Below are 27,726 nucleotides of genomic sequence, written 5' to 3'. Positions count from 1 at the left end.
TCCCGCCATTCCGGGAATTAACCTAGCAAACCTACGCTGCACGCCCTCAATAGCAAGAATATCCTTCCTCAAATTTGGAGACCAAAACTGCACATAGTACTCCAGGTGCGGTCTCACTAGGGCCCTATATAACTGCAGAATGACCTCTTTGCTCCTATACTCAACTCCTCTGGTTATGAAGGCCAACATTCCATTGGCTTTCTTCACTGCCTGCTGTACCTGCATGCTTCGTTTCAGTGACTGATGCACTAGGACACCCAGATCTCATTGTACATTCCCTTTTTCTAACTTGACACCATTCAGATAATAATCTGCCTTCTTATTCTTACCACCAAAGTGGATAACCTCACACTTATCCACATTAAACTGCATCTGTCATGCATCCGCCCACTCACACAACCTGTCCAAGTCACCCTGCAACCTCATAGCATCTTCCTCACAGCTCACAGTATCACCAAGCTTTGTATCATCTGCAAATTTGCTAATGGTACTTTTAATCCCTTCATCCAAGTCATTAATATATATTGTAAATAGCTGCGGTCCCAGCACCGAGCCTTGCGGTACCCCACTAGTCACTGCCTGCCATTCTGAAAGGAACCCATTTATCCCCACTCTTTGCTTTCTGTCTGTCAACCAATTTTCTATCCATGTCAGTACCCTACCCCCAATACCATGTGCTCTAATTTTGCCCACTAATCTCCTATGTGGGACCTTGTCGAAGGCTTTCTGAAAGTCGAGGTACACCACATCCACCGGCTCTCCCCTGTCAATTTTCCTAGTTACATCCTCAAAAATTTCCAGAAGATTAGTCAAACAGGATTTCCCCTTCATATCAAACTTTGGTTTGGCCATATTTGGAATATTGTGTGCAGTTCTGGTTGCCACATTAAAGGAGGGATATGCAGGCATTAGAGAAGGAGCAGAAGACGTTTACCAGGATATTGCCTGAAACAGAGAGTATTAGCTGTAAGAGAGAGATTGGTTAAACTTGGATTGTTTTCTCTGGAGTGTTGGAGGCTGATAAGCAAATGGATGGAAGTATATAAAATTATGAGAGGTATAGATAGGGTAGATAGTTAGTCTTTTTAGGGTGCTAATGCCAAATACTAGAGGACATATCTTTAAGGTGAGAGAGGAAAAGTTTAAAGGAGATTTACGAGACAGATTTTGTAACATAGAGAGTTGTAGATGCCTTGAATTTGCTGCCTGAGGAATTGATGAAAGCAGATATGATAACAAATTTTAAGACACACAAACTGGCTAAGCATGGAAATATAGACCACATGAAGGCAGATATTCAGCTTAAATTAGCATCATGGTTAGCATAGATATTGTGGGTAAAGGCCTGTTCCTGAGTCTTATTCCTGTCCCAATTTAAGTGAATGTCAGAGATTTTCGAAATACAGCGCGGAAGCAGGCCCTTCGGCCCACCGAGTCCGCGCCGCCCACCGATCCCCTAACACTAACCTACACACACTAGAGACATTTTTTACATTTACCCAGTCAATTAACCTACAAACCTGTACGCCTTTGGAGTGTGGGAGGAAACCGAAGATCTCGGAGAAAACCCACGCAGGTCACGGGGAGAACGTACAAACTCCGTACAGACGGCGCCCATAGCCAGGATCGAACCTGAGTCTCCGGCGCTGCATTCTACCGTTGCGCCACCGTGCTGCCTACGGATTGTTGTGGAGAATGGGACAAGATCTAGCAGATTTACCTCTGTCCAGTTTCCAGCCTCTTAATTTGAGAAAACAGGCACAATCTGTCAAAAAATGTTGGTAGCACTGTTATTTCTTGCTATTATTTTGGGGAAGCTCTTGATTTTCATGATGAGAAACTGAGGGGAAATCATAGTTCAGTGATGCAAATTGGCACTGATAACCTATTGCAAAGGACGCAAGCTTTAATATGGATCGCAGAACCTTGGAACAGTTCATCATGAGGAATTCAAAATGTCAATCAGTTGCATTATTTTGTCTTGTAAATTGATGGCAGAAATATTTTGGTGCAGAAGAATTTCATTCTTGAATAATGTCTCCTTATGAATTCTGAATTTTTAAGTTAGGCAGTGGAAAATGAATGATGAATGTGTATTTGTAGCCTTTGTATTCTGGCAGCAGATACATCCAATCAACAAAATAACCCATTGCCATCTTCTGCTAGGTTCCCAAGACTCAGCTGATTTAAAGTCACCTACCAAGCGGAGCACCCAGAAATATATTATAGAAGGCTTGACTGAAAGGTCATCCGTGATAATAGAACCCTGGGATAGATTGTTTGAAATCCTATCTATCGTGGCAATGAGGTGTGAGTGGCAGATGGACAAAGCAAACAGGTAAGAATTGTGAGCATTTTTATCATCCATTTTCTTGAATAAGAGTTACAGAAAATGCTCTAGATCTCACTACTTAATGCAACAGTCAGATTAAGTATTTTGCCTTTTATTCCAAGGGGAAAAGGTTTGTCATAATCGGTTGTCTACTAAAGCAATCTTCTATACATTTGTTACTGTGTGATCTCCCAACTTTCAACCTGTGCAATCTTAATTCTGACTGGTTTGGATGGGGTGAATAGAGGGAAACAGTTCTTACTAGAAAATGGTTCGTGGACCAGGGGACATTTAAAATTTTGATAGGCATATGCAAAGGAGGTGTACTGAAAAAAACATTTACTTGGGATCTAGAATTTATTGTAAAAATGGTTGAAACTGCATGATTCAGTATATTTTCAAAAGGTTTTAGTTAGGGACAGGAGGGAATAATTTGCATGGCCAAAAGGAAAGATCTGGGTATTGGAACTGACAGGAAGTGACATAGTTTTCATTGACTGAATGGCTGCCTCCAATGCTGTAGTCATTCTATATCAAGCTGCAAATATTCATTTCCTGCACTTTAATTTTTGTGAACTGAATTTTAGTGAAGTGTTTTAGAACCAAATGTATCTTCAAGCAGCTTTGTAAAAACACAAAAGATTAAAGAATGAACTTGAAGAATGATTGATTCTTAATTCAATTTTATTTAAACTGACTATGAATGTGCAACATAAACATTTCTTAAAAACAGACGATTCTGGTATTATAGTGTGGTTTAAGTTTTTGTACTTTTTAAATTATTAATCTTTTAAGTTTTGGAGTTATTATTTCAGGAGTTGTGGTGAAATTATTTTTTTAGGAGTTGTGGTGAAATTCTGCACAGAATGAAAGATTTATGCAGATATATAAACAACTTCGATGATGAAGGCCACAGGAAATATAAGCATCAAGTTGTTTATTCCACCCTGTTGGTATTTTTCAAGAATGCATTCCAATATGTTGGTAGTATCCAGCCATCTCTATTTCAAGGTTAGTTAAGGAATTGCAAAGGAAATAACATTGTAGTAGACAGATCAAAATTAATGTTCTTTTATTTACAGGAATCCCCTTATCAATTTTATCTGTGTATATTGATGTTGGAAGCAAAGCATGAAAAGTATGAAATAGGACTTGAGAAAAGATGTGTACTGGTATTATGATGGATTTTAAAATTTAATGAAACAAAACAGAGAAGATACATACATTCTTCATGAGATGTAATAAGACATCACTACATTACTTTTGCAGAAGTGCCTCTTAGGTGCTGCTGAACTTGAACCAATGTTGACACAAAATCATTTGGATTCAAGTATATAAAATGTAATTGTAAAAGGTTTCTTGTGTCAATCACAAATATATGTTGAAAAATAGGAAGGTGAAAACATTTTGTGAAAAATATGGCCTGCAGGACCACTCCTATAATTTGCTAGTGCTGAACCTTAACAGATTGCAAATAAGCTTAGAAGTATGGTTTGCATGGTTTTAAGTTAAAGAAAATGTTAAGTTCTAATGCCTGGACCTTGTGTGCTATGTGCATGGCAGGAGAATGGATGAGTGTTAAGGGTCTATCCCACTTAGGTGATTTTTTAGGCGACTGTCAAAGTCGTAGCAGGTCGCCGAAAAAACGGCGACTGGACCCCCCCTATGACAATGTCTACGACAAGCTACAACAACCTACCACCTAGTCGACGTCAAGCTACAGCAAACTACCGACAACAGGTGACCCAAACTTCGCGACAGGACGTCCACCTACGACCGCACCTACGACAACTGAAGTTAACCTACGTCTACCTGTGACAAGCTACGACCCTGTCGGCGACAACTGAGGACAACTGAAGTCAATTCACGTAATTTTGGCCTCCGGTTTTGATGCCGGTACCTGTCGCTGGTTGACGTAGGTAGTCACCAATGGAACTCACCGAAGTCAGCACCGGCGACAACCTACGTCACCTGCCGACAACCTACGACAGCACCTACGTCAGGAGATGTCAAGCTACGATCATTGGCGTCAAACCAACAGTCGCCGAAAATGTTTAAACATCTCAAAATCCAGCGGCGACCAGAAAAAGGCTACGACTCTTTGGAGACTACTCATGACCATACAGGCGACACCTCGGCGATTGTGTGGCGATAGCCTAGTCGCCTGTAGTTGCCTATAAAATCGCCTAAGTGGGACAGGCCCTTTACAATTTGGATGGGATCAGAATCCTTTCTCACAATAGATATTTTTGAAGAGATAAAAGTGTTAGTTAAAACCACTTCCTTCCTCCTCTCCAATTTAATGATATTTTCTTAACAGCGAATCCAAGCTTTACTTCTGTCCCCTTTGCCTAATTGTCTTGCGAGAGAGGGATGGAAGGTAGATATTTTTCAAGTATGTGTTTTAAACCATTTGTGAATTATCCATTTTGTCTTTTATACCACAAATACTGAAATAAGATTACCTAGACATCTTGTATACCCCCATGCTGCTTCCGGCTTGCGCCACATCCCCCCGTGGAGGCTGCCCATGCCACGTCTGGGCTCTCGCTGCTTCCAGGTTGGAACTCCTGCCGCCACCGTTGACCCACACAGCTGCCTTGGCCGCTTCCAGGCTGCGCCGTCGCCGACCTGTATCTGCACCCTGGCAGCCTGTGGGCTGCAACCATTGAACTCTGCCGATCCTCGCCTCTCCCCTGGCCGCCAGCAGGCCATGGCTGTTAACTGGATTTCAGGCCCAGTTCCTCACTGAAGTCTGAAGAAAGGTCTTGATCCAACACGTCACCTATCCGGGTTCTGCAGAAATGCTACCTGACCTGCTGAGTTACTCCGGCACATTCTGTCCTTTTGAGTATTAACAAGCAACTGCAGATGTTTATTTCTACTACTTATACAATAAACTGACACCATTCCTCCCCTCAATGGTCTGTTATAATGAGAGTTTACTGTATACTGAATTCTTGAAAGAAAATTTAACTCAATCCCAGAAAATGTCCTGCTAGTGAATAGCTGTTGAAATTATCTTTCCAAGTTCACAAAACCCTGCTTTCTGGTTCCAATCTACAGATGTTCGTGATTTAAAAAAAATGCATAGATAAATATATAAAGTAATGTAACTGAATGATTTTGTCTATCGATGAACGAGAAGGTTAGCAAGAATCAACATCAAAAGCAATTACGAGGAACTGCCAGGCGTGTTTGTTGATTTGAATGGTGTCTATCATAAAATGTGTTATGTGCCATTATTAATGTTAACACAGATTTTAATATCATATGTTAAGTTGTCGTATATATTGCACTGTGAATCAAACAAATTTTAACAAAAATACCAGAATAATTTTGTTAAGTCATTTTTATTTCTGGTTGATGCACATTGGTTTAACATTTAAATCAACTTTCTTACCAGTGCCAAGCCCTTCCAGCAACCAGGTTCCTCTTATTTTATTGGATGATTTGTCAAATATCTATGGTGATGTGGATATTGATCGCAGTAAACATATTCATAAAAGACGAAAACTTGGAGATGGGAGAGAAAAAACATTAGTGAGTAATCTAGCATTATTGAATATTATATTATTTTGGGAAGCCTATTTTTCTCTCTTCTTTAATGGGTGGTATCAGATGTTTTGCAGTGTTGTGATCTGCAGAAATTGATCAGCTTCCATCAGTATACAAATTGTACCCTGCCATTCCTCTGTCACTTTTCTTGATTTTGTAGCTGTGTAGATTATCAGACTATCCATCCGATATCAATCAGATTAAACTGCGATTTACTCCAATTAAAAAAAGGAAGATGAAAGTTCATATTATTAGCATCTTTCACAGACTCTGTGTCTTGTAAATAATTCCAATTCCATCCTAATAATTTTATCAATTAAGTCTGGCTTGATGTGCCTTGGTGGTGAAACGGTGATGAAACAAAATACAGAGCGGAAGTGCAGAACCTGGCGGACTGGTGCTCTGATAACAACCTGTCCCTAAATACCACCAAGACCAAGGAGCTAATCATCAACTTCCGTAGGTCACATAACGGGGAATATTACTGGATAGGGTTTGGTTGATCTAAAATACTGGGCCATAACTTGAAGCCATCAGTGAATGGCCCATTTTGGATCTATCACTATTCCAAAATTGTTCTGTGCCTCCCGTGACAATGATATTCAAAAATATTTTTAATCAGTTTAGCATTACAATGATATTCAAGATACACATGACTCTTAAGTCTTTAAAAAAAATCTGCCATTTAAGAGGGGACACGATTGAGGTTATATAAAATTATGAAGGATATAGATTGGGTAGACTGCAGGAAACTTTTCCCTTTCTCAGAGGTGAATAAACTAAAGGGCATAGATTTGGGGTAAGGGTTATAGACAAGAATCGGTCTGAAGAAGGGTCTTGAACCGAAACGTCACACATTCCTTCTCTCCAGAGATGCTGCCTGACCCGCTGAGTTACTCCAGCATTTTGTGATACCTTCGATTTGTACCAGCATCTGCAGTTATTTTCGTACACAGAGTGAGGTTGGGGTCAGTTGAGGTTGAATGACCTGGGACTGTTCATTGATGAGCATGGAAAAGGAACAGTAACTGGGTAGAAGGTGTAAACCTCTTCAGCCGATGATAAACCAGAGAGAAAATTGCTAGAAACAACTGCAGCTAGTGTCATAAGTAATATTTATTACTGCAGGTGCTGGAATAACGCGACAAAGTGCTGGACCCGAAATGTCACTTGTCCATGTTTTCTGAAGATGTTGCCTGACCCGCTGAGTTACTCCAGCATTTTGTGTCGTATGTAAAATTATTTATTTGACTTTTAAATTCTGAAGAAATCAATTTGTTTTTATTTCAGAGTTCAGATGATGAAGAATGTTCTGGCAAATTGCGTAGCCGCCACATTGTTGTCAATAAGATTGAGCTGCCAAATTCAGTAGATGTACTTGAGAGCTTTAAAGTAGCAAGAGAAAGTTGGGAATTGCTGCATTCCCAAGAGGCTTTAGAAAAAGGTAGGACTGCTTCCATTCTGTTAAAGAAAATAAATCAACACTCTCCAGGGAGGTTAAATACCTGAAGAGAAAGGGATTTTTTTGTAGATCTGTCAAGATGAGAAGCACAATACTCCAAATGCGGCCTAACCAAAGTGCTATAAAGCTGCAACATGACTTTCTGGTCTTATACTCAGTGCCCTGACCGATGTCATTCCATATACATTCTTTACCTATCTACGTGTTGCCACTTTCAGGTCTTTCAGGGCCTAGGATTTCAGGTCCTCAGGTTCTTCTATGTTTTACTTAGGGAGTACACTGAAAGGGTACATTAAGTATTTTTTTATGATCTCACTGTAATGTTTAATTGTTGATATCTTATTTTATCTTATCCTTTGAGGTTTGATCTCTTATTTTTGAGGAACTGGTAATGTGTTTTTAGTGGTAAAGTGTTTGCAAACAGATATTTTGAGCTTTGGAATGCAACCAGAGTTTTTCCAATCATTTAGGTATCTCTCTTAATAGAGTTGGATTTAAACAATAACCAGCTTGCTAAGCTAAAGTTAAGCTAAACTATGCATTTTTGAGAGAATGCATATATTTACCATAATGCCTATATTTGTTGCCAATAATAAACGGGGCTAGGGATTAATTGACCTAGAATTGTTTCTTATTTTACATTAATTGCATTTGGCATTGATTTCTCGAGCTGTTGCTACATTAGATTAAATTTAGTATAATATTTGCTTCTGGCGGTTGCGTACCTCGGCATGGGCACATGCAAATCCAATCTTTTTTCTTAAATTGAGGACTATTATTGCCTATTACTTTATATTCTATAATTTAATCTGAATTTTCTTCCCACTGTAGAATTCACGCGGACATGTATATCGTGGAAGACTGAAACCTGGCTATGGCTGAGAATATTTATAACTGACATGATAATATATCAGGTAAATTATTTGGGGTCATACTTTATGTGGGATTATACATCAACATTTTTTCAGAGGCTATGAGCTCCATTAGCCATTAACATTCCAAATTTATTAACGGAGGTTTGTTATCTTAATAAATATTTTGTTTTAAACATTATTACTTGATTTTTAACTGCAGTGTGCTCTGCATAATTTCTACTTTCTATTTGGTTACTTTTTCCTTTCATTTCTTGCCATTTACATTTCATCAAAATCTGCTCCTACAAATTAAAATTGTCTAGTGTACATCTTCATGAAAGTTCCGTATCTTCCTACATTATTGATCTATAGAATCCAAATTCATGACCTTGCAGAAACTCAAAAAAATTGCTAATGTTTTTTCTTTTTTTTCTCAATGTAATCTCTTCTCCATAAGCATCACCCATCCTCAGACAATTTTAATAATAAAACTGCTTTTGCTGCCCTGGGGATGATATAAATAATGCGAAAGGGGAATTTTGTCACTTGTAGGCCAGACTGTGGTAGAGGTAACAAGTTCCTGGAGGTTTTCATGCACATTTTATGGGATTGAATTTTCCCGTTTATTTAGCCTCTGGTTGATGGTCTAGTACAGGACCCCAGGAACTCCCAGTCACTCTGATACAGTCATTTTCTGGAATGTGTAGCACTCTAACTTAAAATTGAGAGTGACATTTTCTTTAATGTCCAATACTTTAACCCAGTCAAAAGATTCATAGGGAATTGTATTCAGTCAGACACAATTTCTTAATTGTAGGTTTGAACTAATTCTTTAAGATGTATTGAGAGAGTATCTAATCAGATATATTTGAACAGATATACACAGATGAGCCAAAATATTATGACCAATGACAAGTGAAGTGAATAACTTTGATTATCTTGTTACAATGGCACCTGTCAAGGGTGGGATATATTAGGCAGCAAGTGAACAGTTAGTTCTTGAAGTTGATGTGTTGGATGCAGGAGAAATAGGCAGGAGTAAAGACCTGAGCGACCTTGACAAGGGCCAAATTGTTATGGCCAGACGACTGGGTCAGAGCATCTCTGAAACAGCAAGGTTTGTGGGGTGCTCCTGGTCAGCAGTGGTGAGTACCTACCGACAGTGGTCCGAGGAGGGATAAACCACAAACCGGCGACAGGGTTTTGGGTGCCCAAGGCTCATCGATGCGCGAAGGCAACGACGGCTATTCCCGTCAGGTCCGAACCGACAGAAGGTCTACTGTGGCACATCACAGAAAATGTTAATGGTGTTCATGGGAGGAATGTGTCACAATACACAGTGCATCGCACCCTGCTGCGTATGGGGGTGCATAGCCGCAGAGTGCCCATGATGACTCCTGTCCACCGTCGAAAGCGCCTACATTGGGCATGTGAGCGTCAGAACTGGACCTTGGAGCAGTGGAAGAAGGTCGCCTGGTCCGATGAGTCCCGTTTTCTTTTAGATCACATGGATGGCCGTGTACGTGTGCGCCATTTACCTGGGGAAGTGATGGCACCAGGATGCACTGTGGGAAGTTGACAAGCCAGTGGAGGGTGTGTGATGCTCTCGGCAATGTTCTGCTGGGAAACCCTGGGCCCGGCCATTCATGTGGACGTCAATTTGACACGTGTCACCTAACTAAACATCATTGCAGACCGGGTACACCCCTTCATGGCAATGGTATTCCCTGATGGCAGTGGTCTCTTTCAGCAGGATGATGCGTCCTGCCACACTGCACACATTGTTCGGGAATGGTTTGAGGAACATGATGAAGTGTTCACGGTGTTGCCCTGGCCTCCAAATTCTCCAGATGTCAATCCGATTGAGCATCTGTGGGATGTGCTGGATCGACTAGTCCGATCCACGGCGGCTCCACCTCGCAACTTACAGGACTTGAAGGATCTGCTGCTAATGTTTTGGTGCCAGAGACCACAGGACACCTTCAAGGGTCTTGTAGAGTCCATGCCTCGGCGGGTTGGCGCATGGAGGACCAACAGCATATTAGGCAGGTGGTTATAATGTTTTGGCTCATCAGTGTAAATGAGAGAATAAATTGATTTTCAAATAGTTTTAAAATTAACATTTAACTCCCTTATTTTAGTAATAAACCTGCATTTCAGAGGTATGCCATATTGACAATGGCACACCATCTGTTGGTGCAGCTAGCCATAGAACTGCAACTTGTGTGCTGTTGAGGATAAGAAGGAATGGCAATAGATAGAAAATAGGTGTTTGTTTATATAAAATATATAGTACTTTATAGATAAACAGTTCAGTTTTCTATGCTCATTATAAATTTTTGTTTTTTTATTTATTTTTTTTAAATTGTTTTTTTAAAGCATATGTACAAATAATAATAAACGACAAACTGGTTATAGAGTTCTTGCATAGCTTCAATTTTAAATTTTTAAAGAAAAAATAAAGATGAAATGAGACTGAAAAAAAAAGACTATAAACTAATAGAGAGAAAGCAAAGAAAACAAAAAGAATTACAAACATAAAGATTATGGGGATAGATCCGGGAGTTAGTGAGTATAGTTGTACATCCAACTCTAAACTCAAGTTTTAACTTTAGTTTTAAATTTTAGTTTTGTGATTTCTACATTTTAATGTGTGCATATAGTATTATTTACCTGATGTTCTTTATTTGTTTATATTTTTGTGTAATTATTGAAACTTTTTTTGAAGGGTCAATGTAGAAAAGCAATAAACAGTCTTCACCAGTTGGGTGCTCTTCAGGGAGCCCAGCAGCATGTCATGAGTCGGGGCACACTCGAACAGCAGAGGGCATTAATCCAAATGGCTGCCTGTCATTTTGCATTGGGAGAATACAGAGTAAGTTCATAATGGCGTTTTAAAAAAACTTAGAGGACAGATTTTGCCTACATACTTAACACAATTCAGATTTCATACAACATTATATTTCAAATCACAGCTAAATGGCTTATATAACAAAATGTTATTCTTTATCACGTCTGACCACGAAAGCCGAAACGTTGTTATTCTGTGATTATTTTAATGTGAATATGTGATATTAATAGTATATGATGAAATAAATTATTGTTGCTCTTCCCCTTGTATGAAACTAAATTGGCTACTTGATGAAGGGGTTGTAGGCAGATGTAAAAATGAAATCCAGGACTTATAATACATAAGGTTTATATCCAAATGAAGAATTTACTGTTTTACACGCTTAGGGAAGAGACTACATTTTCTGGTTTGTGTTTAAAGATTTAATTGTGTTCAATGAATAGTAAGATTAATAAAGCACACAATTCAAATTGATTCAAGAAATAAGTAGGAAAGAAAACTGCAGATGCTGGTTTAAATCAAAGATAAACACAAAATGCTGGAGTAACTCAGCGGGTCAGGCAGCATCTCTGGAGAGAAGGAATGGTTGACGTTTCGGGTCGAGACCCTTCTTCAGACTGATGTCAGGGAAGGGGGTGGGACAAAGATAGGATGTAGTTGGAGACAAGAAGACTAGTTGGAGAACTGGGAAGGGGGAAAGCAGGGACTATCTGAAGTTAGAGAAGTTAATGTTCATACCGCTGGGGTGTAAACTACCCAAGCAAAATATGAGGTGCTGTTTCTCCAATTTAAGCTGGGCCTCTCTGACAATGGAGGAGGCCCAGGACAGAAAGGTCAGATAGGGAATGGGAGGGGGAGTTGAAGTGCTGAGCCACCAGGAAATCAGGTTGGTTGCGATAGACTGAGCGGAGATGTTGAGCAAAATGATTGCCAAGCCTGCGCTTGATCTCGCCGATGAAAAGTAGACACGTGGAACAGCGGATACAGTAGATGAGGTTGGAGGAGGTGCAGGTGAACCTCTGCCTCACCTGGAAAGACTGTTTGGGTCCTTGGATGGAGTCGAGGGGGGAGGTAAATGGACAGGTGTTGCATCTCCTGCAGTTGCAGGGGAAAGTACCTGGGGAGGGGGTGGTTTGGGTGGGAAGGGACGAGTGGACCAGGGAGTTTTGGAGGGAACGGTCTCTGCGAAAAGCAGAAAGTGGTGGAGCTGAGATGATGTAACCAGTAGTGGGATCCCGTTGGAGGTGGCGGAAATGTTGGAGGATAATATGTTGTATGCGACGGCTGATGGGGTGGAAGGTGAGGACAAGGGGGACTCTGTCCTTGTTACGAAGAGGGGGAGCAAGAGCGGAGCTGCCCCGTTTCCTAAAGAATGAGGACATCTCTGACGCCCTTGTATGGAACACCTCAACCTGGGCACAGATGCGGCGTAGACAGAGGAATTGGGAGTTGGGGATAGAGTTTTTACAGGAAACAGGGTGGGAAGAAGTGTCGTCAAGATAACTCTGGGAGTCAGTAGGTTTGTAGTAGATGTCGGTCACAAGTCTGTCTCCTATGATGGAGATGGTGAGATCCAGAAACGGTATGGAGATGTTGGTGATGGTCCAAGTAAGGATGGAAATTAGAGGTGAAATTGATGAAGTCAGTGAGTTCTGCATGGGTACAGGGGGTAGCACCAATGCAGTCGTCAATGTAGCGGAGATAGAGTTCGGGGATAGGGTCAGTGTACGCCTGGAACAGGGATTGTTCGACATACCCTACAAAGAGGCAGGCATAGCTAGGGCCCATGCGAGTGCCCATAGCTATGCCAAGAATCATGTTCTTACTTCAACTGTCAAATTGATTTAATGGATTTTAAAACTATTTTTCTCACTATTTGAAAAGACTGCAAATCAATTGAAAATGTGGTAAAGATTATCCATGAATCTGAATTTTGTTTTCCTCCTGCAGATGACTTGTGATAAGGTGTTGGATGTTATGTGTAGCATCATTCCATGTACACAGGATGTGGTGAAGGTACAGGAGGAAATTCCAAAAGTGAAACCTAGATTCAGAAAAGGTATGGAGCACAGCTACCTAGAGTCATACAACACAGGAACATGCCCTTTATCTCATCAAATGCAACATCTCACATTTTTTGGGATGAAATATCGTCTACTTTTTCAATGCCCAAGTAACCAACTGAACAATCTTGTTCTGTAGTTGAAGACTAGCTTTGCCACTATCCACAACACTGGTCCATTCTGAAACATCTGTATAAGCCTGGTTGCCACACTTAATCACCTCTTCGAAAAATTCAGTCAAATTGGTCAAACAGGACCTAATAACAAAGCTAACCTGCCGTGTCTGAGCAATCACTGCTTCTTCAAATGCAGGTTTGAATGTTTCCCAATAATTTTTAGACAACTAATGTTAAAATTATAGACCTTTAATTATTTGGCTTATCCCAGTGGCCCTTATTGTGTAAACCATATAACCATATAACAACTACAGCACGGAAACAGGCCCGTTCGGCCCTACCAGTCCACGCCGACCACTCTCCCTGACCTAGTCTCATCTACCTGCACTCAGACCATAACCCTCTAATCCCCTCTTATCCATATACCTATCCAATTTACTCTTAAATAATAAAATCGAGCCTGCCTCCACCACTTCCACCGGAAGCCCATTCCATACTGCCACCACCCTCTGAGTAAAGAAGTTACCCCTCATGTTACCCCTAAACTTTTGTCCCTCAATTCTGAAGCTATGTCCCCTTGTTGGAATCTTCCCCACTCTCAAAGGGAAAAGCCTACCCACGTCAACTCTGTCCGTCCCTCTCAAAATTTTAAAAACCTCTATCAAGTCCCCCCTCAACCTTCTACGCTCCAAAGAATAAAGACCCAACCTGCTCAACCTCTCTCTGTAGCTTAAGTGCTGAAACCCAGGCAACATTCTAGTAAATCTCCTCTGTACCCTCTCCATTTTGTCGACATCCTTCCTATAAAGATGCCATATTCAATGTCCTTTGATCATCTTGCACCTCCTCTACCTTTTGAGGCCCAAGAAGCTATAGAAACATAGAAAGTAGGTTCAGGAGTAGGCCATTCGGCCCTTCAAGCCAGCACCACCATTCAATATGATCATGGCTGATCATCCAGAATCAGTACCCTGTTCCTGCTTTTTCTCAATATCCCTTGATTCCATTAGCTCTAAGAGCTATATCTAACACTCTCTTGAAAACATCCAGTGAATTCCACAGATTCATAACTCTCCGGGTGAAAAAGTTTTTCCTCATCTCAGACCTAAATGATCTACCCTTTATTCTTAAACTGTGACCCCTGGTTCTGGACTCTCCCAACAACGGGAACATTTTTCCTGCATCTAGCCTGTCCAATCCCTTAAGAATTTAATATGTTTCTATAAGATCCCCTTTCATCTAAATTCCAGTGAATATAAGCCCAGTCGATCCATTCTTTCATCATATGTCAGTCCCGCCATCCTGGGAATTAACCCGGTGAACCTATGCTCTACTCACTCAATGTATGAATGTCCTTCCTCAAATTTGGGGACCAAAATTGCACACAATACTCAAGATGCGGTCTCACCAGGGCCCTTACACCTGCAGAAGGACCTCCTTGCTCCTATACTCAAATCCTCTTGCCATGAAGGCCAACATGCCATTAGCTTTCTTCACTGCCTGCTGTACCTGCATGCTTACTTTAAGTGACTGATGTACAAGCACACCCAGGTCTCGTTGCACCTCTCCTTTTCCTAATCTGACACCATTCAGATAATAACCTGCCTTCCTGTTCTTGCCACCAAAGTGGATAACCTCACATTTATCCACATTATACCGCATCTGCCACACATCTTCCCACTCACCCAACCTATCCAAGTCACCTGCAGCCTCATAGCATCCTCCTAGCAGCTCGCACTGCTACCCAGCTTTGTGTCATCAGCAAACTTGGAGATGTCACATTTAAGATAAAGATAAATAGGTTTTAAGATATTAAGAGAATCAAGGGACTTGGGTTAATGCAGGAAAATGGCAAGGCAATATAAGGTCGGTCATTTTATTTTGAGTGATAGAGCTTATGAATAATTGATTGAATCGCCTCTCTATTTCCTTTATTTTTTAAATTAAAAAAAAAGTGGAGAGACATATATTCTGCAGGTTATATATGTAACTACAGTCTATAGCCTACTGATGTTTACATTTTTCTTTTTAACCCATTTGCTTTTTAGGTTCAGATCTTAAACTCTTACCATGTACTAGCAAAACTATGATGCCCTATTGCCTTCAGCTGATACTGGCTTGCTTTAAGGTAAGATGATTAAACATGAAATGCTTCAGTGTAACAATTTCTTGTTTCTGATATCCGTCCATCTGTGGGAGATGATGGTGCGGCTTGGCGTTTTCCTGCTTGGTGAGGGGGATTTTTCAGTGTCCTCTCCATTTGATTTGGCCGCTGAGCCTGGGCAGGTAAATGGGTATACAAACTTGCCCAGCATCTGCATTCCCCTCTCGACCTAATAGGCTGATTCCAGAGGAACGGCATGACTGCTACATCTGGGGCCTACTCAGTTGTAGGGGTTGCCGGAAGGCAGACGCATGAGGGATCAGCCAACCGTCTCTAGGGGCTCCAGTGCCTTTGGCTCTCCTGAGCCTTACCCACAAGGCAGCGGGGTGCTATTTTAACCCATAGTTGGAACCTGGTTGATGGACATCAGGACGTGCCCACACGCTGGTGGGCCAGTGTAACAATAATCCATAGAATGTACTCTTTAATTAAGGATTTGAATAGCTTTTATAAAAACATCAGGTAGTTAGGGTGGAGACACAAGGAATTGCAGGTGCTGGAATCTTGAGTAAAACACAAAATATTGGAGTTATGCTGACTTTGTGTTTAGTTAAAGCAGTTAAGAAGATTCACAGAACTTCCAAGAGAATTTCACATCAAATTAAAGGTACAAAAGAAATTGGTTAAGGAAAAAGATTTTGAGAAGCATCTTAGTGAAGAGAAAGAAGCAGAAAGATTATGCAGTGAAATCCAGAATTTAGGCCTTTTGCAGCTGATGTACAAAAACTAATAATGGAGTAATCAAATTTTGAAATGCTTAAATAAAGATTTTTTTAGGTTATAGAGTTAATTGGGATTCGAGGATGGGGAGGAACAAGGGCAGAAAGGGAAAGTGAGGGAATGGGGACGGGTTGGGATATAAAAGTCGACTGCAATCAGTAATATGTGTTTGCAAATTATATTGCCATTTGGCTCTGTATAGATGAAAAATAGGAGAGAGGGGAAGTGGCCCATGAAGAGCAAGAGAAGCAATTACAGTAATTTTCTGGTTATGCTCAGTTAGGTAAGAACGGGTATAGTTTTAGCTTATTATTGCCACGTACTGAGGTATAGTGTAAAGCTTAGTTTTACATGCGAACCAATCAGATCAAATACTATACATACATAAAATTAAGTCAAACTCAAGTACAACTGTCAGAGCGAAAAGATACAGAGAACAGAATATTGTATTGTAGTACATCAGTTCCATAGACAAAGTTTAATGTCCGCAATGGGATAGAGGTGAATCACGCAGTATCCTGGCTTATGGAAGAACTGTTCAGATGCCTGATCCAGAGGGGAAGAAGCTCTTCCTGAGTCTTGTGGTACGCAACTTCAAGCTTCTGTACCTTTTGCCGGACAGGAGCAGGGGAAAGAAGGAATGACCAGGGTAGTACTTGGTTTTGATTATATTGACTGCTTTTCCAAGGCATTGTGATGTGTTAATGGAATCAATCCTGGTCTGTGTGATGGACTGTGCTACATCTACAACTCTGCAATTTCTTGTGGTCTTGGACAGAGCTGTTCCCAAACCAAGCTGTGATGCAACCAACAGTATGGTTTCTATGGTGCATCTGTGGAAGTTTGTTAGAATCCATGAAGACATGCCGAATTTCCTCAGTCTCCTAAGGAAGTCACCTTAGGTATGCCTTGGCTGTTGCATCAAAGTGGTTGGTATGCAACAGGAACATGAAGCTGTCAAATATCAGCTCCATATCAGCACTATTGATGCTGTTTGCGGCATGACACATTTCCTGAGTTGATAACTAGCTCTTTAGGAGAGGTTGTTGTCCTGACACCAAGTTTCTAAGTTCTCTATTTCCCTTATGTACTCTGTCTCGTCATTGTTCGTGATCTGGCCCACCACAGTGGTGTCATCTGCAGAATCAAGTGAGTAGTGTTCCACAGATCTGGACAGAGGTAGACAGGTGCTGGAAGGGGATGTTGTCAGAGCCATATCAGAGGATGCAGATAGATTGAGAATGACAGAGAGGCATGGGTATCTTTTGTAAGGGTAATTGAGTAACGTTAATTTGAATAATTTAGGTACCTTGGCTCAGGTGTTTTAATTAGAAGGATTCAAAGAAGGAATTTAATGGAAGATGGTGATAGATTTTTGAACCAACGTGAAACACAAGGAAAAGAAAATGAAATTGATGATGAACCGGTGGTTTCCAATGGTAAGAAGTTCACATGTTTTATTTTTGAGGCGAGATCAGCTGACAGGTTTGAAGATGAGGGGAATGGTAGACTGAGGAGAACGATTTGTTTACCATATCAGTTAATGTGTCTGCCAAATACAGCTCTATGGCATTGATAACCCTTTGCTACATGCAGATGGAGAAAAAAGAACTTGCATCCATGTAGCATTTATCACAGCTTTAGAATGTTCCAAAGAGCTTTACACTTAATTAATTACTTTTGAAATTTTAATTCAAGAAATATTTCTGTCAATCTGCACATTACCCTCCCACAATCAACAATGGTCAATGTTTTTTTTTGTTGTCACATGTACCAGGCACTCTAAAATACATTTTTTGCATACAGCTTAGCAAGACTATCCCCGTACATAAGCACAATCCCCCGGTCCGTACAGTATGCACAGAACAGCCTACTGAGTCCATATGCGAGAGGTGCCATTTTGGAGCCATTTTATAGTCCCAGCTGCAGCTGGCCACGCAGCAGCCGTCGCCTGCATTCCGGTCATCCCGCGATCCGATGTCCCTCTCCTTGCCCGGTCCTCTTCAGCCCTTGTTCTACCGTAGCTGATCTCGAGGGCATGGAAGATAAACCCACCCCCCTGGGCTCTTCTACCTATGCTTTTTATTCAGCATCCGCTGTCATCGCCATCTCCTTCCACCAATTCCTGATCCACGGGGCAAGCAGGGGACGGGATCGACATCCTTTCCTCTCTGGGTGAGCTGAGCCTGCGGTTGGGATGCAGCTGCAGCCTGCCAGGCCGCTGGGATGTGTTCCACGCTGTTGCAGGACCTGCAGCAACTCTCCATCGTCAAAGCCCTGCACTGCTTCCTGCCGCTGCTCCGCTTACCAGCCCTCTGTCTGAATTCCTTCTCTCCGCCGGCTCGGCCTCATAATCTCTGTTGAATCTCTGTAATCTGTTGAAGACTTTCCTTTTGTGAAAGACGTAAATATGGAGTCATACAGCAGGAAGTGGGCCATTTGGCGGGTCAAATGCAGGCCGACTAATGGGAATCCATTCTATTTAATTCCATCTTCAAGCACGGCCCATAACTTTCTCTGCTGAGGTGTTTCAAGTGCTTATTCAAACACTTTTTAAGTGTTGTTTATTCTGACCTTGTTCTTGCATGTAGCTGTTGTTGCAAGTGATGCTTTTCTATCATAGTCTAATCATGATCAAAAACATAATTATCCCCAATTCCATCTTGGTCCTCTCTTAATCCCTCATCTCCTGGTTGCTCAAGTCAAACTAGTGACCATTTTGTTGCTTATTTAGGAAGAACGTACATAGGAGGCAAGGAAATAAGAATAGAAGGTAGATGCAAGGAACTGCTGATGATGGTTTCAAAAAAAGACGCAAAGTACTGCAGTAACTCAGCGGTCAGGCAACATCTCTGGAGAACATGGATAGGTGATGTTTCAGGTCTGGACTCTTCTTCAGACTCAATAGCCAAGTCAGACTCATTAGCCAAGTCTGAAGAAATTTTTTTTTTGGTAGGTCATCACACTGCAGTGTTTTTACCAAATAAACTATCCAGGGCAGATTGTTTTTTTTTTTTTATCGGAACCATAACCTGTACATTTACTCTGCAATTGTAGTGGCAATAGAAACTGTGTCAAAGCTTGTATTAATCTGGGTCATAACCTGCACTTCCCAGCAGAGCTATTGAACAGTGCCAGGAATTTAAATGCTAGCTCATATTTCCCAACTTTAGCCCAAAGCATTAGCGCTGTATTTAATCCTCATGCTGATGTCAGATAAGACAGTGGAAACTGGATATTTATTCAGGGAACTTCAGGTCAGTAGCTGCTTACATATGGTGCTGCTGTTGCTGTATACCTGTTGGGGTTTACCAGGATTACACACCTGAAAGACCTGCTAGGAATCCCTTTTGCAATCTCCAGGCGTAGTATGTTCTGTCAGTTTATGTTTGCCTTGTGATAGGTTTGATGCCCCCAAAAAAACAACTGATCATTGACCTAATTTATGGAACGTTGTACAGGAATAGTTTGCTGTTTTCACCAGTATAGTGAGGGTACCACATTAAATAAATGAACCTTAGTAATTTAAAATCCAGGTTTGTTCAGGATATGACAGATTCAGTTCCTGAGAATTCACAAGTTGGAAATGTGGCCACCTGGCAACATACTAAAATAAACATTTAGGCCAACCAAGGACAGCATTTAGTTAAGCCAATGCATTTACTCAACCGTTCAGATATTTACTGCAAATCGAGTTCCCACATGTCAGTTGACTGCAGCCCAGCAGCAGCTGGCAAATTCACCCCGCCACTCACCCAAAGTCTCATTTGTATGTATGAGCTGTACATAAGTCAGGTGTTTATAATCTGGGGAGGACCTGTAGATGTCTAAAATCCCTTTAGTTCGTTCATTTACTTTAAAAAGATTCCAAAATCTCTTTAATAGTATCCTGGCAAATGTTTCACTTGCCCCCAAAAAGCAATGATTCATTGACCTAATTTGTGGAACTTACTGTGTAGGAATTGTTTGCTGTTTTCACCTATACAGCGATGAATGCATATCAATAAATAATTTGCTGTAATTTTTTTTGAGACATGCCGTAGATTTGTGAGGGCAATGTACACATGCATATTCAAATTCTTATGTTTTATCACCCCTTCATTGTTGTCTTTGCAAAATAACCTGCAGTTAGATGTACAATGCAAGGTAAATAGATTACCACAAACTGAAACAGGGACGTTATTCCCAGCCAAGTCTTTGCAATGATTAAAAATTCTGTGCATCTTATGCTCAAATCATCTTTACAAAAGAACCTCCATTTACATTTTCGAAAGAAGGTAAATAAATGAGCACAGACCGAAAGAGGGACTCGATTCTCAGCCAAGTTTTTAAAGCAAAGTTGAATAGGTATTTACATTTAACGGTTTGATACCAAATGTTTAAAGATGGCAATTATGTATATTGGAAGTAGCATAGGATGCAGTGTGCTATTCAGTGTTCTTTATTTCTGTTAACCCATTTAATATCATCCGGAAGATTTGACAAGTAATTTTTGCTTTGCAGCTGAGAGCCTTTACAGACATCCGAGATGATTTAGCGTTGGGTCATGTGGTTGTACTGCTACAATTGGACTGGCCTCGAGGAGAGAACCTTTTTCTCAAAGCTATTGATAAAATCTGTCAACAAGGATCTTTTCAGTATGAAAATTTCTTCAATTATGTCACAAGTATCCTTTGTATATACAATAAAGTCTGGTTGTACCATTTTGTTTATTAATCATATTTAATAAGAATGGAACCTTGTCGTAACCTGGGGACAGTCTGTATGTCTTCAGGAAGCATGTCATTTCTAAGAAACTTCACTTTTTTGTGGTTTTCTTGACAATGTTAGGACATATAGGCAGCTTATGTTTTGTATCTTCTGCTTTGCATTGATAATACGTTTTTTCTCATCTCTGTAGATTTTAACTTAATTTCTCAAATTAACCTGTTATCTGTGGTCCTTTCATTGGGAACTGTTTTTATATTCACGTTTTTCACTTAACTCTAGGGCTGCTTTTATTATCTACTTAAGTCTTTACTGTTGTTTTTGAGACTTGTTTTCAGCTGTTCTTAAACATATTTAATGATGTTTCGTGTCTTCTGCAAATATTTATTTGCCTTTTTGGAGGTGTATTTTCTTTTCTTAACACAATCTTTTTTATTCTTATTTCTGATCTCTGGTTCTTTGTGGCTCAATGCTAGCTTGTTTCTTTAGTTTCACGGCTCAATTTTAGGGATTGGAGCATGTTGACTTGGGATAGATAGTTGAATGGATAGCAAATTGGTGAAACAGTAGAAAAGAAAGAATTGACACTATTTCCGTGCATAAAACGCTGAAATGAAGGGCATTGCCAACCAGATGGTGTATCGAAATTGGACCATCCTACCATGAGAAATAATGAAGGCAAATAGTTTAAATGCATTCCAAAGGGAACTGAATTTGGGTATGAATAAATTGGTAATGGAAAGATGTGCTGAAAAGCAGAGATTTGGTAGTTAAAGTGGGAGGAGACTGAATGGAGTGAAACACCAGCATGGATCAGTTAGGCCTAGTGGCTTATTTCTGCATTGTATATATTCTGTGTAATTTGTTGAACCGTTTATATCTCATTTATATAAACATGATATTTTTGTACTTGTGTAAATTGTCCCAAGAACAAATAAGATTGAGCGGTAAAATTAACTTATTGCAAAAGAGGTACGAAATAGAACCGATAGTTGACCTTAACATCACCCACAGACATTGATATGTTGGAAGAATTTGCTTATCTTAGAACTACAGAAGGTGGTAAAATTCATCTTGAACTGTTGCCAAATCAAGGCCTTCTCATAAAGTGAGTAATGTGCTGTAAGACTGCGATTCTGGTGTGCACTGTGATTGAAAGATTGAAATTTCTGTACAAAGGGAAACGGTGCTGGGAGTTTAACCCTGAGCCCGAAGCCTTATTTTTTTCAACTATCTGGGAATATCAGTGATAGTTTTTTCAGATTTTACTATATTCATTTTTAATTTTTTTTTGTTAAATCATGTAGTAAGCAGACTTTTTTTCTCATTTTAGTGGCAGTCTAATTATTTCCCAAAGTGACTTATTAACCTATCCAAGAACTGCAGTGTAGAATTTAGTTGTGGTAGTTTAATGGCTCTTGGAGTTGATGTTCTTCTGTGGATAAAACTCCTTTGGGAAGATGCTGGAAAGCTGTTTTTTAAAAAACATTTCACTATGTCATTGATGCCTTGATGATCCAAGTACTCATGTAAAACTCTGGTTAAGAAATGTGTGTCCATGTGTGAGAGTGTATGTGTATATGCGGATGCTTACATCTTTCTAAAAGTGGATTTCTGATCCAACTAAAATAGAATTGCTGGTAAGGTTAGTTTTTCTCCTGCTTGGTAAATTATTATTTCTTCTAAGAGCTTCAGAGTACAGGGAATTTGAACAATAATTAACTAACCAGTTGGGAAACTTTTCTAATCAATAGAAACCGTGAGGAATTCCTTTTGTTTGGGAGATGATTGTCTTATTGAAATCACTTCTCTGTTGAACTCACTGTTTCTGTTTTTACATTTGGGCAGCTGATATAGTTGACCTGAATAGACTGAAGAGTACCGGTGTTGAGATGTAGGAATTAATCTACACTTTTAATGCAAGTGATGTTGATGTAAGGAAAACAGTTGTATAATTACTTTCAGCAAAATAGTTTTGGAGTTGTGTTTGGAAATAGCTAAAATATTTTCCTCTCTTTACAGAAAGTTTTGAAACCTGAATATGATAGTTGAAAGTGTAAGAATGATATTTGGGACTGTTAAATGAAACAGGCACTTGTATGTTCATAGCTATCTGTGTCCAGTTCTCATAATCTTATTCCTTAACCTAATATTAAAAATCCCTTTGAAATAATCAATATTTGCTAAACAATTGACCAGACATGGGAAAAGAAACGGTGGAAAAGATTCCATGTGGATAGCTCTAAAATGGATGTGGTATTGACAATATGAAACAAAAATTCTGTTACAAGTCTTGGACATTGACATATATGCAAATCACAATTTCAAAATAATTAAAAAGAATATTAAAAACTTCTGAAATCAATCATTTTTAATGCCTGAAATATGCTTTTTTTGTGAGCTAATATAGTATAAAAGTATTCAGAAGATTGGAGCAAAGATGGATCTTAGTGTGGTGGTGGCACATGGGTGTCAAGGATATACAGGCTTCATAGTACTGTGTACTTGCGTTTCATGTGCTTGTCGTTTTGTCTATTGTGGAAGCTAGCACCTGGTTTTATTGCCTCTCACCCATGTTATACTAATTACGGCTGTTATGGATAGCACAGAAAAAATTACTGATATGGACAAAGTAGTAGTTTTCTGTTGGCCATACCATATAAAGTCTAGTTATCCTTTTACCTTGTTTATCCGAATCCAGTTATTCTGTTGGAAAACATGAGCTAAGCAGTAATGCACCCACTTGTATTTCCTCAATGTTTCTTTCTGTAATTACCAAACATTTAGTGAGGTGTACTGGATGTAAATGAAAATTCAGGAGAGAGTAGCACATGAAGTGAAAATTGCCAAAAGAAAGCATTGAGAACAATCATTTGTTGCATTTGTCAGAGGAGAGACGTAGGTAGGGTAGTGAATCTGCAGGAAGAAAGTAGATTTTGCTCCAGTTCTTAAATAGATGTAATGATTAATTGTACGCACCTTTTGTGGAAATATCAGTCTAGTAATTTTAACACAGCCATTAAAAATATGTATAAATGTTCTCTGTTTGGTTGCATAATATGTTATAATTAATTAATTAATTACTTTGAATGTTGCTTCAAATTATTGATACTTATATTTCGGGAATGTGTACTGTATGTGTATTAATCAGTATGTTGGCATTTTTGATGCCCCAGGTAATTGCTGAAATTTATGAATTTCAATTTTATAACACACTTTGTTCACTTCCAGTTATTTATTTTCTCATATTGGTAACAGGTAGAGAGATTTGTGCTATTAGGTGACAATGTGTGAGTGTTGAATGTACTGTTGATGTTTACTGTTTTCAAGGAATTCTAGCCCTCCACTGGGGGTACTTCCACAGGAGTTCAAACTGCAGCCCAGCAGTCAGGCAGCTGACAGGTACCATACGACCTGTTCGTCATGTGCTGTGTTTGTCACCATGTTAATCCATGGGTTTTTAAAGATTTTTTTTTCTATTTACACTATCCATGATTTAAGCCATGCCATACAATGATCATTTTAGTATATAGTGCTTCACAAAATGCAATTGCCATGAGACTTTTTCAGTACAGTTTTTTTTAAAGCGCCCTTAATGACTGTATTTTGTTTTGTAAAATGGATGCAAGAAGGGAGCATTTTTCAAAGTAACAACAAAATGTTGTGCTTTAGTTAGAAAGAATGATTGTTTAATTATTTTTTGCAAAGGCTTCTAAAGATTATTTTCTTAAAAATTCTTCAGACAACTATTTACAAAAAATCAGTAAAATATTCAAATACTAAATGTCCTTTCTATATTGTATGTATATGTTATCAAATTTTATTGGTTAACTTTTAAAAGCTAGAATTTTATTATGGTATAATAATGACATTAAGTTATCCACAGCTGACAGGAATGTAAACAGATAGATGATGTGCCTATTTCATTTTTGTTACAGACATCATACCGTGACCCGAGGTATAACAAAGGGAGTAAAGGAGGACTTCCGGCTAGCAATGGAGCGACAGGTTTCTCGCTGTGGAGAAAACCTAATGGTTGTGTTACATAGATTTTGTATTTCTGAGAAGATCATATTACTCCAGACCTTGATGTGAGGGATATTATTAAACTCTTTCTTTTAGAATATATGGATGGTTATGTCATTCTGTCTGTTGCTGTTGTGAATGAAAGATGTACTGAATTTTAAACATTAATGTGCACCTAAACAGAATTCAAGCAAAGACAGGAAAGTACATTTTATTTCCAGCTCCACTGATGTTACCAATATACTAGTTCTTAAAGTGCTCCACTTTAGATGAGTGCGTGCATTCATTAAAGCTCGAGGTCGCTGTGCTAAAAGACTAGAGTATTTTTCCTTCTGTTTTCTGCCATTAAGTGGCACCATTCTAAGCAGATCTACAGTTATGTGCGGAGGAAATTTCACAACAGATCAGCAGTTTGCTTTTGCCTCAAGTCCCATCCTCAGAAGAACACACTCAACTCACCAATGTCTATTTCTGTATTTATTGAACCAGGTTACTAAATCACTGTCAGATCTTTGGAAAATTATTGTCATATTAGTATTGTGCATTTAATATCACACCAAAGCTGATTTTCTATGCTCTTTTGGTTGGTTTTCCTTAGGAGATACTAGCAGAAGTAGTATTTTCTATTTATCTATCACTCACTAGCTTAAGATGAAGGGAGAACACTGTAATTCTTTACTTCTGATCCATAATTTTAATGGTAAAAATGAAAACCAGAGATCACATATTAACATTCATCCCAGCATTCAGCCTGCCTTGTATTAAGAGGAAATGTTATTAGCAAATCAGTTACAATTCTAAAAATAGTGCAATTCCATCAAGGGTCTCGACCCAAAACGTCACCTATTCCTGTTCTCTCGAGATGCTGTGTGACCCGCTGAGTTACTCCAGCATTTTGTGTCTATCTTCGGTTTAAACCAGCATCTGCAGTTCCTTCCTACACAGTATCCAGTGCTACTACAGATTAATCAACGTTGTCCAGGCAGAATACCTCTTTCCCAAGTTTGTTCTCCCCCATTGGTCCATGTTGTATAATGCTGAAACTCATATCTAAAATTATTTGCTTCTAAAGAAATTGTGCATTTTGTTTCCAATGTTTTTCTTCTAGCTACAGACACAAATAATAATTCCTCTTAATATCAGAAATAGCTTCACAACTTATTTACTGTGGCAGGGAACTTGAAATAATTATTTCTGAAGGAAATGTAGGATGTTTTGAAAAAACATCAAACTATGCTGTTGAACATATTATAATGTTTTATTGGTTACAGACTTAAAGTTTATTTTTACAATTTAACAATTTTACACTTGTGAAATTTTGTGAATTTGGAATTAACAGCTGAGATTGGTGATCCTAGTATAAACATTTTTCCACTTATGCAGACCTTCCTCAAAGTAATGTCAGTTAAATGTTTAAATTAATCACTTTTTAATTTTCCAATTTTGTTTACAACCAAAGGCTGATGTAATGCAAAAGGTTAAAAATGTTTATAAAGTTATTATCTTTCTTGCATTGGACACCAGCTATATCTAATGATCAGTATTAATTACACAACCACAACTTGGTAGAAGTTGTTATTATTTAACTTTTGTTGTTATTTATCCAGGCATATAACATTATGACAGTTGATTGAGATAACATTCAGACATTCCAAGAATCCAGATCTTCAGTGAACTGCATTAGGCTGGGCCCAGAGTTGTAGGACAAGTATTTGTTTGATCAAAATATTTGTAGTATGTGCCTGCTATAACCTCTGCAAAATTAAAATGATATCAATTTTAATAACCATTCCCAAGTCAATTATATTTTAAAGATTTATTTTTTATTTTTTATTACTATGAATGTTTGTTAGGAAGAGCAAGGGTGATCTTATCTGAAAAATATTTTGAGAGAAAGGGAACACTCCACTTTGGGTGTCAGAATAGTGGGCCCACAGTGTAAAGCACAGGGACTAAAATCTTCACATGATTTAAGCCTCCAGCATTACATTTTATTCCCAGATTTGTATCTATTCAATTTATTTGTGTGCGAGAGATTCTGTTTAATTGGTTAACCTTGCCAAAACTGATGCCCAGAGTTTTAGTAGAACAGTGACTCATGATAGTGTGAATTTAAGATGCAAAAGATAGATTATTTTAGAGACTGATTAACTATTTATTGTTTGTGTGTATTGATATTTGAAGGTGGTGTAGGTCTCCTAATCACCAGAAAATATCTTTTTTTTTGTAGAATTCTTGTACAAATTTATAGAACACTTGTTAGTTTTTATGAAAAGCTTTTTCTAAAATTGTTGAAATTGGGCTTATAACTGTCTTTTTCTGCTGTGACAATTAAAGGTATGAAATGTATAACATTTAAACTTCAAACATATTTCTTGAATATGTGATTCAAATTAATATCTGGCAAACTGACAGCCATTTTCACCCTCCATAAGCAAAGCTTAATGCACTTAGTAAATTATATAAAACAATAATTTCCCCAGTGTTCACTTACAGCAGCTTTTTGTAGTTCTGCAGTACGTGGTAATCTTGATGATCAGCCAGTTGTTCCTGAAGTCTGATGCAAGCAGTATTCCTGAAGTCTGATGCAAGAGCATAAAATTGTAGAGCATTATAGTGGCAGGAAATTGGTCTGAACAAATTGTAAGCAGTTGAGGCTTGGCATTCATAATTTGTGACGTGGCTATACAAAATCTGGCTGTTCGAGATTGTTCTAGTCCCCAAAAAGATTCCATTTACAGATTCCATTGCAGATCGCTCTAGCCTGGCCATGGCCGTTGGTGCCAGATTCACTCAATGATCACCTATTGGGAAACGGAGGCAAACAGTCTTTATTAACAGTTCAGGGGTGAGTGTAGGTGACTGGCTATGAA

General features: G+C 39.1%; 1 protein-coding gene across 3 annotated transcripts in view; it reads left to right on the top strand.

Moving 5' to 3' along the window:
- Positions 1 to 27,175, top strand: part of ints10 (integrator complex subunit 10) — a 38,794-nt gene extending 11,619 nt beyond the window's left edge. For 2 of the 3 annotated variants that reach the window (XM_078405108.1, XM_078405125.1), the window contains 12 exons: positions 2,167 to 2,338; positions 3,174 to 3,343; positions 5,739 to 5,875; positions 7,181 to 7,334; positions 8,184 to 8,266; positions 10,935 to 11,081; positions 13,008 to 13,116; positions 15,285 to 15,364; positions 20,624 to 20,786; positions 21,842 to 21,935; positions 24,158 to 24,229; positions 24,766 to 27,175. In XM_078405108.1, coding sequence (XP_078261234.1) covers positions 2,167 to 2,338; positions 3,174 to 3,343; positions 5,739 to 5,875; positions 7,181 to 7,334; positions 8,184 to 8,266; positions 10,935 to 11,081; positions 13,008 to 13,116; positions 15,285 to 15,364; positions 20,624 to 20,786; positions 21,842 to 21,935; positions 24,158 to 24,229; positions 24,766 to 24,922 — 1,538 coding nt within the window. In that variant the 3' untranslated portion in view covers positions 24,923 to 27,175. The remainder of the gene's footprint in view (positions 1 to 2,166; positions 2,339 to 3,173; positions 3,344 to 5,738; positions 5,876 to 7,180; positions 7,335 to 8,183; positions 8,267 to 10,934; positions 11,082 to 13,007; positions 13,117 to 15,284; positions 15,365 to 20,623; positions 20,787 to 21,841; positions 21,936 to 24,157; positions 24,230 to 24,765) is intronic. The other variant, XM_078405116.1, reaches the window with a different exon arrangement.
- The last annotated feature ends 551 nt before the right edge of the window (positions 27,176 to 27,726 follow it).

This window comes from Rhinoraja longicauda, chromosome 1 (genome assembly GCF_053455715.1).
Source record: "Rhinoraja longicauda isolate Sanriku21f chromosome 1, sRhiLon1.1, whole genome shotgun sequence".
Taxonomy (NCBI): domain Eukaryota; kingdom Metazoa; phylum Chordata; class Chondrichthyes; order Rajiformes; family Arhynchobatidae; genus Rhinoraja; species Rhinoraja longicauda.
The sequence above is the reverse complement of the archived record's forward strand: the minus strand, read 5'-3'. Positions and strand labels throughout refer to the sequence as shown.